Genomic DNA, 14,888 nt, shown 5'->3' with positions numbered 1-14,888 from the left:
GTTGTCCGAAAGAACGATCCATTTTGTTTTCCACCGTTGTGGTTTTTATGATAGTGGTCACCCGATCTGAACAGAAGGTCGACATTAAAGTAAATTTCTAGTTTTTATTTGTTAATATTTTTATTGACAGATATAAACACCTCGCTGGGCCGGGCCGGGCCGGGGCGGGTTGGAGCATCATTTCCTTTATCGTCCTTTTATTATTTTTATTTACATTTATGCCCTTCTACTTTCTTAAATTACTATTTCATACTCACCGCCAGCACGTAAAACTCTACAAATTTCCTCTCCCGCTTCGCTTGTTTGTCTGTGTTTGAAACCCTACATTCATTTCCCCTGCAATCATGAAGCTCGTTAGGTATGCTCTTACGCTCTTCTCTTTGCTATTTTTGATCTCCTTCTTCTCGATCTACTCGCTTTTCTCTACCCAGAATGGCCGTTTTTATGTTTAGAAACTTGGATTTTGGTGAATCTACAGGTTTTTGATGAAGCTGAACAATGAGACAGTCTCAATCGAGCTCAAAAATGGAACTGTTGTCCATGGAACTATCACAGGTATCCTTCTTACTTTCACTCACAACCACGCACATTGATATTTTCTTAATCTTGTTAAACCCTAGATTTACCAACTTTGTAGCAGAGCTTTTTTTAACTTCCAACTTCTGTTTTGTTTTCTTCTTTGAACTCCACTGTAGTGAAAGTTGTAGAATGTTTCAGTTGGAAGGGATAGTTGGAATATGGGTTCTACTGTCAATTTGGAGTGGTTTATGATTTATCTTGAACCTTCTTGTTCTTGATAATTTGGCTTACATAGATTTTTCTCTGCTACATTGCTGCTAGAAATTTAATTAATGTTTCGTTTAAAACTGTGTGTGACTATTTTTGTTGCGATGGCTGAAGTACATTGCTACTATTAGTCACGCCAAGGTTCAGTCTGTCCGCCAGTGTACGATAATCGTTTTTCTTGCTTATGTCTCACAACTATCTCCCAACATTTGTTCCTGCAATTGTGTAGTTGTGTAAGCTAACTGAAGAGTTCTGGCAAGCGCGCGCTTGGAGAACCGCTATCCCACTCCCATTTTGAATCTTAAAAAATAGTTAGCTAGTAGATATTGTCCTCTTTGGGTTTTCCCTTTCGAGCTTCCCTTCAAAGTTTTTAAAACGCGTTTGGTAGGGAGAAGTTTCCACACCCTTATAAAGAATGCTTTGTTCTCCTCCCCAACCAGTGTGGGATCTCACAATCCACCCCCCTTCAGGGGCCTAGTGTCTTCGTTGGCACTCGTTCCCTTCTCCAATCAATGTGGGACCTCCAATCCACCCCTCTTCGGGGCTCAGCCTCCTCGCTGGCACATCGTCCGATTTCTAGCTCTGATACCATTTGTAACAGTCTAAGCCCACCACTAGCAGATAATGTCCTCTTTGGGTTTTCCCTTTCGGGCTTCCTCTCAAGGTTTTTAAAACGTGTCTTCTAGGGAGAGGTTTCCACACTCTTATAAATAATGCTTCGTTCTCCTCCTCAACTGATATGGGATCTTCAACTATCATCATTTAAAAAAAAAAAAAAAAAACTAGTATTAAACTCATAGGTTGCTAACGGGCAATTAAATTCCTTGTCATCTGAGCGTTGGGAGGATGCGGTGTTTTCTCTGTATAGTTTTTATTTTTATCATTATTAATAAACAAATCAATTTGAACTATTGACTACTGTCTACTGATGCTGAATGTCCATTCTATTTCATGGCATTATCAGTAGATTTAAACAAATCTTTTGAATGTCCTCTCACATTTATATGGACTGATTCCTACTATTCCTTCTTTCCCCTTTGTTTTGTAGGGGTTGATTCTTGATCTAATAGAATTATTTTGCTGTATCTTGATCTAATAGAATTATTTTTGGTTTATCCAGACTAATATCAATCCAACCCATTTCATGAATAAAATGTGACCAAAACCAAGTGAATATACTTCAACTTTTAACTTGAACTGTTTTTCACATGCACTAGAATGGCATGAACTTAGTCTGATTAAACACTAACTTCTGCTGAACACCAGTATTTTTGGATTTTGTTTCTCATATGCCATTCTTCGGTGCATTATGATATATGCCATCCTTGCGTTTTGGGTTTTGTCTGGGTTTTGTCTTCTTTATCGTTTGAAACGTAATAATATTTACCATCCCTAAACCCTTGCATTTAGGGTTTTTCTTCTTTATTAATTAATAAAAAAATTATATATAGTGCACATTACAAAAGAAAGGTCTTGCTTTTTTATTTTTTTGCTCCTTGCACGACATAAGACTATTGTTCCTTGAGCTTTAAAAAACACTGATTACAACAGAATATGAATATCTTTTATTTGAATAACCATTGTAAAATGTTTGCGATACATTACCAATAGAATCTATAATAGATTATTTTTTCCTTAAGAAATCCATAGAAGCACAATTCCAAAAGATTTTAGCCTTAAATTTAAGCCATCAGGCTGTGAGGGCTTCCAAGAAAAATCGTCAACCAAGCTGGGTTGGCATAAACAGAAACCAGGCTCATTGAACATGAAAGACCACCTCCTATAGAAAAAGGTCAGTGGAGGTAATGGTAATTTTGGGTTTCATCATAGGAATAGCAAAGGAACAAACCAGGGAGAGAACCCAATTTTGAAACTTTTTTTGAGCCGCTTGGGGTGTTGAGGTTTCTTTAAGTAAGTGACCACACAATCAGATTAACCTTCCTGGGGACGTTAAACTTCCAAACTGATTTAACCAAAGGAGTTTTCAGCTTTAGCAAGGTCATAGAGAGTTTAATGAAAGCGATTTAGAGGAGAAGCAGTTGAATGAATCAATGTATTCTACCAGTCTTGGCCAGCTTCTAATTGAAACGTATCAATGTGTCCTATAAAGGCTATACAACTACCAATTTCTCTATGAAAAGAGCGAGCAAGCACTCCACAATTATCCCCCAATATTACCTATGGTTTTGGTTTAGGCTTCTTTGCCTATCTTTCTGGTTTAACCCCTTGTTGCCAACCATCACTCTTCTCCCTAAGCATTTAAGAATTAGGGCGTTATTTCTCTACTTCTGGAAAGAGCCAATGGAAGGGAAGTCCAACTCCCTTTTAATGGGTGACTCAGGAGTTGGTGAATATTGATTAGATTGCATTAAGAAGTAGGATGTTATTTTCTCTACTTCTGGGAAGAGCCAATTGAAGGAAAGTCCCAACTCCCTTTTATTGGGTGCTTCCACTTAGAGTCGTTTCTCACAAGATGCCTTTATGGGAGAGTTGGGACTCAATTTCATAATTTTAGTTGGTTACCTCTTTTGTGGGAGGATTTCAACTGAGATTATAAACAATGTTTTAAAAAGCTAAAGTCAGCCTTGAGACTTTTCCACCGGTGGAGGCGTGGTGAAAGCCTCAAGGTGGTATGAAGCATAAGACTAATTTAATTAAATTTTTTTTTACCAAGTATTGATAAACAAACTTAGTAATCATAAAAAGTTAAAAAAAAAAAAAACCTATGAAGCATGACACATATGTCCGGACATGCTTTGGCCATGCGATACATGGCTAGACACACCTCTAGATAATATTTAACCCATAAAATAGGGGAAATTTTGAGATTTTCTTATAGATTGAATCTTTAAATATTGATCAATCCTAAAGTATTAGGATGACATGTTCATCCTCTTGCAGCCAACTAATCTTTTTATATGTTTTAAGGTTTCAAATATTGTTAATTGACTTAACTATGGATGTTTTTAGTGAAGCATATTTTATTTTTATGTTTAATTCACATTTTGTCTATTAAAAAAACAGACTAATATACCTATATCGACACATATTTTATATAAAAAAACATGTCCCCAAGGTGCTTGTGTCCTACTTTTTAAGAATTTGATGTGTCTCAGTGTTTATGTCATTGTCTTGTATCTGTGCTTCTTAGATCATTCATGTCAATTGCACCTAAACATAAACTCTAAAGTGATATCATTAACGTCACTATTGTTATCATTAAGAGGAATCACTGTTTGGTTGATTTTGAGTGATTCTCGTGTTTCATAGGTGTGGACATCAGCATGAATACACATTTGAAGGCTGTGAAGCTTACTCTAAAGGGTAAAAATCCAGTCACCATGGATCATTTAAGTGTGAGGGGCAACAACATCAGATATTATATTCTACCTGACAGCTTGAATCTCGAGACTTTACTTGTTGAAGAGACACCGAGGGTCAAGCCGAAGAAACCAACTGCAGGTACGTGTTGTCCTTGTATTCATGCCTATACTTATGGTCATTTTCTGCAAATCAACTTGTGTATACCGAATCATATACTACCCATTATCAAATGTGTTGCTTATGCATTTCTACACTCTACTGCAACTACAGGGAAGCCTATGGGACGTGGACGAGGACGTGGGCGTGGGCGCGGTCGTGGTCGTGGACGCTAGATTTGTTGCAGTTGTTTCAAGTTTTGAGACCGGTAGTGTAAACACTTGTATTGTAGCGAAGGATTCTGAATTTAGTGACGGTATAGCAATTCACTGCTCAATCTCATGTGTTTATTACAACGTTATCCAGTTGTTTTTCTATGATTGACGTAGCCTTACTATGTTTTTTTGATGCCTGGGGTCTGTTATTGATTTACACTCTTAATATCATCACAATGATCAAACTCTGGCATGTCTCTAGATTGGAATCTCGTCTCTTATCTTCCAACTTTGATAGACGTAGTCATGCAGTTCTTAAGTTGGTTACAATGAAAGACTATTGTGTCAAGTCATTTCTGTAAGACTTCTTTAGAGCTCTTCCTCCTCTATTTACTTTCTCTTCACTACTCCTTCACTTTGAGGTCTGTCTCTACGGCCGCACCTGCCTGCTGTTCTTGAACTTTTCCAAGTTCATCCAAGTTCATTGCTAGTAGATATTGTTCTCTTTCAACTTTCTTTTCTAGATTTTTTCTCAAGGTTTTTAAAATGCGTTTGTTAGACCTTGAAGTCTGAACGGCTGTTTTGGATCTATTGTTCCCAAGTTCACTACTAGGATATATTGTCCTTTTTGGACTTTTTCTTTTTTGAGTTTTTCTTCAGGTTTTTAAAACATGGTGTTAGGGAAAAGTTTTTATATCCTTATAAATAATGCTTCGTTCCCTTCTCTAATTGATGTGAGATTTCACATTTACGGTATGTTATGTTATTGTTATTATTATTGACTGAATAGTTCATAATGCACGGGGAAGAGATTTTATCAAAATATCTTCATCAATTCATATATTTCCTCACTGTCTTTTCTGCTACTTTTTTTCAAAATAAAATTTGAAGGAAAAATATATTGGAGAATTACTTAAAAATCAATATCATTTTCATTTATAATAAAGTCTTTAAGATCTTTTTTTACTTATAATAATATTTGATTATATATATTTGTAACAAAAAAATTTCACCCCGGTAAGAACTAGGTTCTAAAAACTTTTACTTTCATCAAATGGGTCTCAGAACTGAATTAACTGCAAAACTTTTACTTTCATCAAATGGGTCTCAGAACTGAATTTTTAACTGCATTTTGCTGTTTAATTTTTATTAATTAAATTACTCATTTTTACAANAAAAAAAAAAAAAAAAAAAAAAAAAAAAAAAAAAAAAACTAAAAATTTATTAACCCATTAATTTAGATAAAATAAGGCCGGTACAAATTTTATTATTATTATTTTTTTTTATGGAATGAATAAAAAATTTATTAGAATTAACCGGATGAAAATTTAGAATTACCGAGATATATAAATTTGGATGAAAATGAATTATATTTCATAACTAATTATTATAATATATTATTCGAATATTATTAAATTTAATAGCAGAGATAAAATTAGTGAAAATTTAGGGTTGGGGATAAAATTGATAACTATTCTCTTAACTAATTATTATAATATATTATTCGAATATTATTAAATTTAATAGCAGGTTAACTAATTATTATAATATATTATTCGAATATTATTAAATTTAATAGCAGGTAAAATTAGTGAAAATTTTATAATATATTATTCGAATATTATTAAATTTAATAGCAGAGGTAAAATTAGTGAAAATTTAGGGTTAGGGATAAAATTGATAACCATTTTATCTAATATTTTGTTCATTATTACAGTAAAATAGAAAGAGCAGTCGGAGCTCTCTGCTTCTAACACACCTAGTCGGCGCCGCCACAACAAGAACCATGGGAAAGAAACCGTCTGGGTCCAAGCAAGCATTTTTCATCCTCGGAGCCTTGGCACTGGGTTGGCTAGCCATTGAGATGGCCTTCAAGCCCTTCCTCGATAAGGCCCGCTCCGCCATGGACAACTCTGATCCGACTCGGGATCCCGACGACCTTCTCGATAAACAATCTGATCACTTACAATCGGACGACGATCGAAGTACCACTGCTTGAAGTTGCATCATCTTGTGGCGGTATGAAAATTTGAATTTTACATCTTCTCCTCCGTTTCTTATAAGGTCAGTACTAGACCATTTTAGTTTTTTTAGTTGAATTAAAGTGATTCAGTTCTTAATTTCATAATTAGTGCCTGCTCTCCGGCAGTTTCTGAATGTGCTTGTTTTGACTCCTGTAAATCTAACTATAAGCTTTGAAGTATGCGGATTACCTGTTCGACGAATTGTTTAAAAGAAATAAGGTGTTTTACTTGTTTAATGTGGTGGGTTTGTGACAATGCGGCTTTGTATAGAAATGAACTGAATCAGATCCCCTGCATATGAGCTTTCTTGGAGACTAAATACTCTCTTTAGAAGATTAGATTGACAGGAACAAAGGCTTGTCTGTTGAAAGAGTTGATAATTATGTTAGATAGGATCAAATGTTATTTGGGTGATGGGACTTATTGGCCTTATCATCACAATGTCGGAAGAAGTTGACTTAGACGGAGTATTTTACATGATAATGTGTTATATCTTTGTTGAACATTATTCGGTGGTCTAGCTGCACGCCCACACCCGGCTCGATTGATGCCACTTGCATCCTCCTTCCACTCCGGTTATGATATCAATATCCATTTTGGAGCTATGAGCTTTTTAGAACTAGCTTTTAATGCCATTAGATGCTCCCCTTTTTTTCCTTTTTTAATATCTTCACATGCCAACTTTTGGTGTTGATCTTAAGATAAATGGTGAGAAGGAATAACCAAACTACAATCCGTTATAGCCCATTTAGGGTTTGAAAAGCACCTCCATCGTTTGATTTGTCTTCAAGTTTCCTTTTATTGTTGGTTCATCCGTAGGGACAAAAAAGATGGACCGGAGAGACAGCAATGAAAGTGTTTATGGCTGAATTGTTGAACAACACGATCAAAACAATGTTAGAATCACAGACCTCTATAATGGTATGATGTTGTCCACTTTGAGTGCAAGCTCTCATGGCTTTGCTTTTAGTTTCTCCAAAAGGCTTTATACCAATGGAGATGTATTCCTTAATTAGCCGATATAGGACTCCCACCAACAATCCTCAACAAGCCAGAGCTTCTGAAGCTTTCTTTGTGAGATCCCACATCGGTTGGAGAGGGGAACGAAATATTATTTATAAGGGTGTGGAAACCTCTCCCTAATAGATGCGTTTTAAAACCGTGAGGTTGATGACAATACGTAACGGGCCAAAGAAGACAATATCTGCTAGTGGTGGGCTTGAGCTGTTACAAATGGTATCAAAGCCAGACACTGGACGATGTGCCAGTAAGGACACTGTCCCCCAAGAGGAGTGGATTGTGAGATCCCACATTGGTTGGAGAGGGGAACAAAGCATTCTTTATAAGGGTGTGAAAACCTTTCCCTAGTAAACATATTTTAGAACCGTGAGGCTGACAACGATACGTAACGGGCCAAAGCGTACAATATTTGCTAGCGGTGGGCTTGGACTGTTACATTCTTTCTGTCTTTACGTACCCATCTGGGTATTGCATGCGAAATAAGAAAAAGACCGCTCCTTCAATGATGACTAGTGTTGCCTTTTGTTCGAAATTCTGAATATTCTGGTTTTGTGAGACTATAGGAACTCCAACATTGAACTCGACACTTCTGCTTTGATTTAACAACAATGCATCTGACACTACTTCCTCTTGCTTTTTCGAGCATCATGTCATAGGAAAGCACCAATCAGCGTCCTGATATCTTCATTTAAGATTGAAAAGACAGGAGAAAAGAGACAAGGAAGTGAAACAAGTGCATTTCAAAGAAGCAATAACATTCACCACACTAGTCTCTAATCATCAAATGGGTATTCCTCATACCTAACTGCACAGTCATGGAGCACTGCACGACCACCAATCCTCATTTGACACGATCCCAACATGTTGGTCTTAGCAGCACAAAGACCATGAGGTGCAGTCTGAGGTTGTGAGATTTTTGCTGCAGGAAGCATGTCCATAGGCGAAGGAATTAGGATAAGGAGATATGTTGTGGAAATCATATTTCTTTCTAGTGGTTGTTGAACTCTCCCTGTCTATGTAACAGTTTAAGCCCACTGCTAGCAGATAGTGTGGTCTTTGGGCTTTCCCTTTTGAATTTTCTCTCAAGGTTTTTAAAACGCGCCTGGTAAGGAGAGATTTCCACAGTCTTATAAAAAATGTTCTGTTCTCTTTCCCAGTTGCTGTGAGATCTCACCCTGAGTGAAAATTTTGGAGCTGCACAAAACTGACTTGACTCCAATGTTTGGAACACTCAGCACCATAGTGGACATGGACAACCAATCATCCCAATCTATTTACTTGCTTTTGTCCAATTCTAGTAATTGTTCTAAACGATTTTTGATGTATGTCTTATGTGTTTACTTGGGTGGCGGATCAAACAAGAACTTGTCGGTCTCGCTGCCTCTGTTTTTTTTCTCTGGCTATGACTGATTCCTTTGCCATTGGTCTCTTCCTTAAGGTCACAGCTTTGTCTTAGTTTTCGAAGGGGAAAACAACGAGTTCTATTCACGATTTTACTTCAGAAGAATAGTCAAGTCAAAGCTATTGTCATAGCCAGAGGTTGATAGATCTCACTAACCGGCAGTAGACTAGGGATTGTTGCCTTTGGAAAGCACTCAAGTTCAAGTTCTATCGTTTAAGGAAACAATACTTCCCCACTTCCTCGTTCACTTTTATCTCAAATCTTAAGTGATATGCTTTGTACCTCATTCACAACTATCTTGACAGTTTTTTCAAAGCATTATAAGGTTAGTGAGGGAGTTGTTGAATGTAAAATGTTGTAATATCTCAAAACTAAATCATGAACCCTTATCTTGAGTAGTGGAGTAGCACTTCCTGATTCAATTGCTTGATTCACGATCTTTGCTATTGAATTAATCCCCCATGTGTTGGGACCTGAACTTTGGTGGTGCTCTTCTATAGCTTCTTCAATTACATAGATAATAGCTCCTCTCCCTTCGGTCTCATTGCTTCACTCATCTCCTTCTTTGTTGAAAATTGTTCTTTCACTCTATCTTCGTCTTCTCTCCTTTACAATTCTAAATCATAAGAAAAAAGTGAAAGACTCAATCGAAAACCTGAACCTCGACTTCTTTCGTCTCCCTTCTTTCACGAGGTAAAAGTAGCTCTTTTCTTTCCTCTCGTTTCTTTCACTCGGTAAATAGGATATTAGTCTTTCTCCTTCAAAATCAAGTGTTTCAAGTCAAGGCTCAACTGAAAACAAAAACTACCTTTACTAACTGTGACGGGCTTCAAAGACTTTACGTGAAGCAAAAGTTGTAAGATTGTCACATGCAATAATATCTATAGTTGGACTCTACTAACTAGAACTTGAATAGAAAACCATTTGAAGGAAGGTTCGGTGGCCCTTTGTTTAGGACGAAAATTGTTAGAGACACCCCATTTATTAAAAATGAGAGAGATCAAGAGCATATAGGTAAGAACTACATTTCCATTAAAAAACGGAACTAAGTGGACTGAGGTTAGGTTTGAAAGCACAACCATTAACGCAATATTTTAATATTGTGAAGATACACAAAGATTTGTTGTCCTAACACCTTCGTCCCTTAGGGTTGCGTTATTGCGACGAAAACCCATGTGTTATTACTTTTAAGGATTTGAATATCTGAAAAAGATGCCTACTTTTTCTATTGATCCAGCTTGAATTTTCTTCTGGTTTTCAGTCTGCAAGCCGGCTATCTCTGCACTTGCTAAAATGGATCCATCTCTGGCTCTTGAGGTTGTGATGGGAGTGCGCAGAGCACAGCCAAAATGAAAATGGCCTGCAACTCCATTGTCACTTAGTGTGTTGCTTCCACTCTGAAAAGGTCTCTTTTTGTTATTCCCTCTCCTTTTCGGAATAATATTAAACAATGCAGTGTTCTTATTCTCAATATCATAATATGAACATCCTCAAGAAGACTTTTGGGGTCAGGCGAGCCACGTCGGGTAGTAGACTTCTCGACCTTCATCAGTTGAGCAACTTGTTGATTGATCACTTCGTTCCGTTTAGGAAATTGAAGTCTTAAGTTTCTAACTATAGTTATGCTGTTTGTGATGTGATTGTTATCGCAGCATTGGAATATGATCGAGAGCTCTGGCTTATTCTCTAATCGAACATATTCTAAAACGAAATTCTCTCTTATTCTCTGATTGAACTATATTCAAACAGGTCTTGATCTCAAGGAGTAGAACGTGGAAAGTTGGTAAAGTTTGTTTTTGAGCTATGTTATATTAGTCGACCCGAAAGCTTATATTAAATTTTTTAAAAATATTTTTCTTTCTTTCTCTCTCTTCCCTCTCTCTCCTCTTTTCATTCTTCTAATGATTGCCACACTTTTCCCTCATCAATATATTTTTTTTTTAGACCTTTTCATTACATATATGGTATCCATTCATTTTTGTAACGCATGAAGAAGAACGAAAGAGAAAGGAAAGAGCGGAAAAGAATAAAGTATCTAAAAAATATTCATTTTTTAATAATAAAACTATCGCTACAGCTTTTAATTAACAAAGGAACCAAAATGATACTAAGCTCAAACTTCAAGAATTCTATAAATGTATAATTAAACTACCTCCAAAAAAATTGGAAATAATTATATACATAACACTAATAAAAACATAGACAATAAACGATGAACATTCACGTAGTACGGAATCGACCCGCCTCCTCAAGTTCCTCAACCTCTCTTGCAAGTTCTTCTACCTTCTCCAAAATCTCCATAACTAAGAACACAAAGCTAGCCATTGCCAATCCATCACCATTCTCAATCACTCCAAGCTTTGATGGAGTGATTAAACCACTCATTTCTTGCCTAACCAGCTTCAATTTAGGCACTATGACACCCTCAATTTGACACCTTTTCACGTTCTTGATACCTTCTCCAAGCTCCTTCAGCGCCCATGCAATGGACGATCCACCCATCTCACATGCCTCCTTGATCGCCTCTCTCATCCCTGATGTGGGCTGCTCCCAAATTTCCAAACACCAAACTTAATCAAACTTTCCAACAAAACCCATCAAATTTTAGAAACATTAAGCTTTGGATTTCATGTTCATACCTGTCTTGGTGATTGAAGACAGCCTTTGATTGAAAGAACAGTAGCTGCTAGCTCTCTTAGAACCTCCCCAATTTGTAGATATCTATTCCATGGATAGTTCAGCCCAAACTTCCCATGCCATGGCTCCCACTTAGCAAAATTAGCCTGAGAAACAATTAATCTCTGTTCAAGATCATTACTTCATGGAAATTTACATCAACAACAATGGAAACTGGCTTGTACCAATGATTCCTCTTTTGATTTTGTGTTCAAAATTGCTTTACAAGAGCTGAAACTTGCATCAGATTTGTTCTTCTTCTTGTCATCAGTTGAGCTGAAATAATCCTCCATGCACCCTGAGAAACAGAATTCTATTGCTTTAAGTTCTTATGTTCATAGCTAGTTCTGGTGGAATGAAGAAGAAAAAGAAACCTTCAATGGAATTAGCTAAGTTATGGAAGCTTTGGACGGTGGAGTGATGCAGCTCATCGCTAGCCCAAGCAGGGAAGATGAGAAGGTTTATGAAAATGCATACTGCAAATCCCATGCCAATGGTAGACAAGCGTTCTCTTGCTATTGCCATAATCTTTTCTTCTCTCATACCAGACACCACCACCAAATTAAACGTCAATATCGATATCATCACTCCGTAGTCGTATTTCTTCTTTATACTCGGTATCAACCGCAAGTACGTCGCGATACCACCTAAATAACAAACAAGTTCAATAAGATATGAAGAATTGAACCTTTGACTTTACAAGAACCAAGACTCACCGAAAATAAAGACGGAAACTCCAATAATGGAAGCACAGGCGTCCCCGCCGACATCTTGAGCGAATGAACCCGCGAAACATCCGAGCCCGCCACCGAATATCGTGCCTAGCCCTCGGTTAAGCCCCTTGCTCAGTGTAGCTCCTAAACCAACAAACCAAAATCAAGTCAAAACCAAGAAATTTTCTGAATTATTGGTGCATTTAGTGAATGAATTACCTGCATAGAACTCAAAGACAACAATAACAGTCATTATAGCCCACATTGCATTATCTCCAACTTGTTTATAAAGAGGATTAAGGAGATAAAGAAGTGAAACAACAACCAAAGCAATCCCAAGCTTAATGCTATGGAAAATTTTCTTCATGTCTTGTTTCTTTATTCTGTCTCGAGTCGAGTCAAACAAGTTACGGAACTTGTTTATAGCTGCCGTCTTGTTCTTGTTCTTGTTCTGATCAACGGGAACGTCGTCGGTAACTCTTTGATCCTGAATTTCTTCAGGAATCGAGACTACTACGGCCGACCCCATTTGCAAGAACCCTGTTCTTTTCTCTGTTCTATAAGTTTGTTTGATTGTAGCTTTGAACTTGAACGTTGAGGCACTTGGGGTTTGAGGGGTGGGGAGTTTATATAGGCATGAAGCAGCCACAATACAAATAAAATAGTATTATTAGTAATGGTGTGTACGGCATTGCTGCAAATGGGAAAAGGGGTTAAGAATTCAACACACTTCAATAGTGTTACCAAACCACATGCTCCTTATTTCAGGTCAAAACAAAAGACAAGTGTAATGTTTTGTCTATGTATGTATATATGTAAATGTAATGATTATAGTGACGACATAATTAAAGGCAAACAAATGTTGTTGGTTGTGTTATAACAATAATAATAATTAAAAAAAAAAACAGAGAACAGCTGCTGTAATGAAGAAGAGGGGGAAGAAAACGCGTGGGGGATTGAGGCGTTTGAGGAAGAGGAGCTATAGAACACTCTAAAAATCCATATTTTCGAAACTTTAAATCTTGATAACTTGATGTATGTTGGTAATAGGGTATGGAATAGGGCTCGATAGAGTCACGATAATGAGGTGTACAAAGTTGTAGAAGGAATCGGGATGAAATTCTGGGTGTAAGGTGATATTTTTGAGTAGGGGCATAAAAGGAATTAATATAAAAGTTGAAAATTTGTAGAAAGTCGTGAGGGGTGCGTGGGAGATTGCAACTGGCGTGTGTGACTGAGTGAGTACGCGTGAGGTAGAAGCTCAAATATCTATTCACACTGAAAGAGCTAAATATGAGGAAATGACAATGCTTGGAGCTAGTGAAAGATTATGATATGGAAATCCTGCATCATCTCGACAAAGCTAAAATGCAAATGGAGTTTGAACGAGCTCAGATAGTTGTTTTAGAGGCTGAGCGAGCTAAGGATTTCTTGGTAGGAGTTGATGGTAGTTTAAAATGCATATGTTTTTCGTGGTCTGGGAAGAAGGACGTTGCTGAATATGTTAGTAGGTGTTTAACTTGTCAACAAGTTAAGGCATCTAGACAAAAACGTGTTGGATTACTGTAACCTCTAAACGTGCTCCAGTGAAAGGGAAGAAGTGACCATGAATTTTATTACAGGACTACCTAGAACCTGGTCGGAATTTACGGTGATATGGATTGTTGTGGATAGACTAACTAAGACAACTCATCTTATACCAAGGAAGTCAACATATTCAGTTGACAATTGAGCACAATCGTACTTGAAAGGAATTATACGCTTGCATGGTGCACCAGTTTCAATTGTGTAAGATAGGGACACATGATTTACTTCTCGATTATGGAGAAGTCGTCAGGAGGCACTTGATACACAACCAAAGTTCAATACAACGTTTCACCCTAGAAAGACTGAATCAGATTATCGAGGATATAATACGTGCTTGTATACTAGATTTTTCCGGTGGTTGGGATACCTACCTATATTTGGTAAAATTTTCTCATAAAGCATATAAATCGACATTAGAGGCAGTACACAACGTTCTTCATGTTTCAATGTTGTTTTGATGCTACGAAAATATGTTGCAGATTCCGCACATGCTCTTCCTTACAAAGACTTACAATTGAAAGAGGATCTGAGCTATGAAGAACAAACTCTCAAAATTTTAGCACGGAAAGTGAAATCTTTACGTAACAGAGATATTTTCTTTGTTAAAGTTAGTGGAAAAACGAGCTAGTAAAGGAAACTACTAGAAGGATTTCAATTTACAATTCTATCCATTGATATTTATTTATGGAATGAGAAAGTTTCTTAAAAGGAGGGAAAAAATTGTAATATTCTATGTATGTATTATATATATATAATTTATATATATGTAAATGTAGTAATGATTGCAAAGACAAAATTATAGGCGAAACAAATTTTGTTTGGTTGTGTTATAATAATAATAATAAATAAATTAATCAATTTAAAAAATTTGAAGAATGTTCGTGGAAGCTCCTTGCGAAGGAAACTCAAGGTCTTATGCTCTTCTTGGAGAACTAAAAACTCATATTTTTTTAAGCTTTAAATCTCGATATTAGAGTCACAATAATGAAATCTACAAAGTTGAAGAAGGAATCGCGATGAAATTCGATGCGTAAGATGATATTTT

General features: G+C 36.7%; 3 protein-coding genes across 5 annotated transcripts; 2 read left to right on the top strand and 1 right to left on the bottom strand.

Annotated features, from left to right (window-relative positions):
- Positions 1–254: 254 nt before the first annotated feature.
- LOC111811104 (small nuclear ribonucleoprotein SmD1b-like) lies at positions 255–4,690 on the top strand. The gene is made up of 4 exons (XM_023697833.1): positions 255–358; positions 479–555; positions 4,057–4,248; positions 4,381–4,690. Exons 1-4 carry the CDS (start codon positions 345–347, stop codon positions 4,440–4,442), a joined length of 345 nt encoding a protein of 114 aa, XP_023553601.1. The 5' UTR covers positions 255–344; the 3' UTR covers positions 4,443–4,690.
- Positions 4,691–6,126: 1,436 nt separating this feature from the next.
- LOC111811095 (outer envelope membrane protein 7-like) lies at positions 6,127–10,579 on the top strand. Of its 3 annotated transcripts, XR_002817495.1 has the most exons (3): positions 6,127–6,485; positions 10,129–10,272; positions 10,366–10,579. XR_002817495.1 is itself a non-coding variant. In XM_023697823.1 (2 exons), the coding sequence occupies exon 1, from the start codon at positions 6,208–6,210 to the stop codon at positions 6,418–6,420; it is 213 nt and encodes a 70-aa protein (XP_023553591.1). In that variant the 5' UTR covers positions 6,127–6,207; the 3' UTR covers positions 6,421–6,440; positions 10,129–10,579. The 3 variants fall into 3 exon arrangements, 1 of the variants encoding a protein (XP_023553591.1); XR_002817494.1 differs by having other exon boundaries at positions 10,129–10,579; XM_023697823.1 differs by having other exon boundaries at positions 6,127–6,440; positions 10,129–10,579.
- A 371-nt stretch (positions 10,580–10,950) lies between these two features.
- On the bottom strand, positions 10,951–12,842 carry LOC111776256 (aluminum-activated malate transporter 12-like). The gene is made up of 6 exons (XM_023655658.1): positions 12,476–12,842; positions 12,260–12,400; positions 11,918–12,190; positions 11,729–11,841; positions 11,507–11,650; positions 10,951–11,411 (listed from the first exon to the last, which is right to left on the bottom strand). The coding sequence occupies exons 1-6, from the start codon at positions 12,783–12,785 to the stop codon at positions 11,088–11,090; spliced, it is 1,305 nt and encodes a 434-aa protein (XP_023511426.1). The 5' UTR covers positions 12,786–12,842; the 3' UTR covers positions 10,951–11,087.
- Between the last annotated feature and the right edge of the window lie 2,046 nt (positions 12,843–14,888).

The sequence above is a fragment of the Cucurbita pepo genome, chromosome LG15 (genome assembly GCF_002806865.2).
Source record: "Cucurbita pepo subsp. pepo cultivar mu-cu-16 chromosome LG15, ASM280686v2, whole genome shotgun sequence".
In the NCBI taxonomy this organism is placed as follows: Eukaryota; Viridiplantae; Streptophyta; class Magnoliopsida; order Cucurbitales; family Cucurbitaceae; genus Cucurbita; species Cucurbita pepo.
This window is presented reverse-complemented; position numbering and strand designations above follow the sequence as displayed.

Excerpts from the sequence above, each read along its gene's own strand:
- LOC111776256 (XM_023655658.1), bottom strand. The coding sequence starts at position 12,785 with ATGGGGTCGGCCGTAGTAGTCTCGATTCCTGAAGAAATTCAGGATCAA. Across the intron at positions 12,401-12,475 it reads TGTCTTTGAGTTCTATGCAG|GAGCTACACTGAGCAAGGGG; the intron begins GTAATTCATTCA and ends TTGTTGGTTTAG. Across the intron at positions 11,651-11,728 it reads AATCAAAAGAGGAATCATTG|GCTAATTTTGCTAAGTGGGA; the intron begins GTACAAGCCAGT and ends ATTGTTTCTCAG.
- LOC111811095 (XM_023697823.1), top strand. The coding sequence starts at position 6,208 with ATGGGAAAGAAACCGTCTGGGTCCAAGCAAGCATTTTTCATCCTCGGA.
- LOC111811104 (XM_023697833.1), top strand. Across the intron at positions 556-4,056 it reads TGTCCATGGAACTATCACAG|GTGTGGACATCAGCATGAAT; the intron begins GTATCCTTCTTA and ends CGTGTTTCATAG. Across the intron at positions 4,249-4,380 it reads GCCGAAGAAACCAACTGCAG|GGAAGCCTATGGGACGTGGA; the intron begins GTACGTGTTGTC and ends CTGCAACTACAG.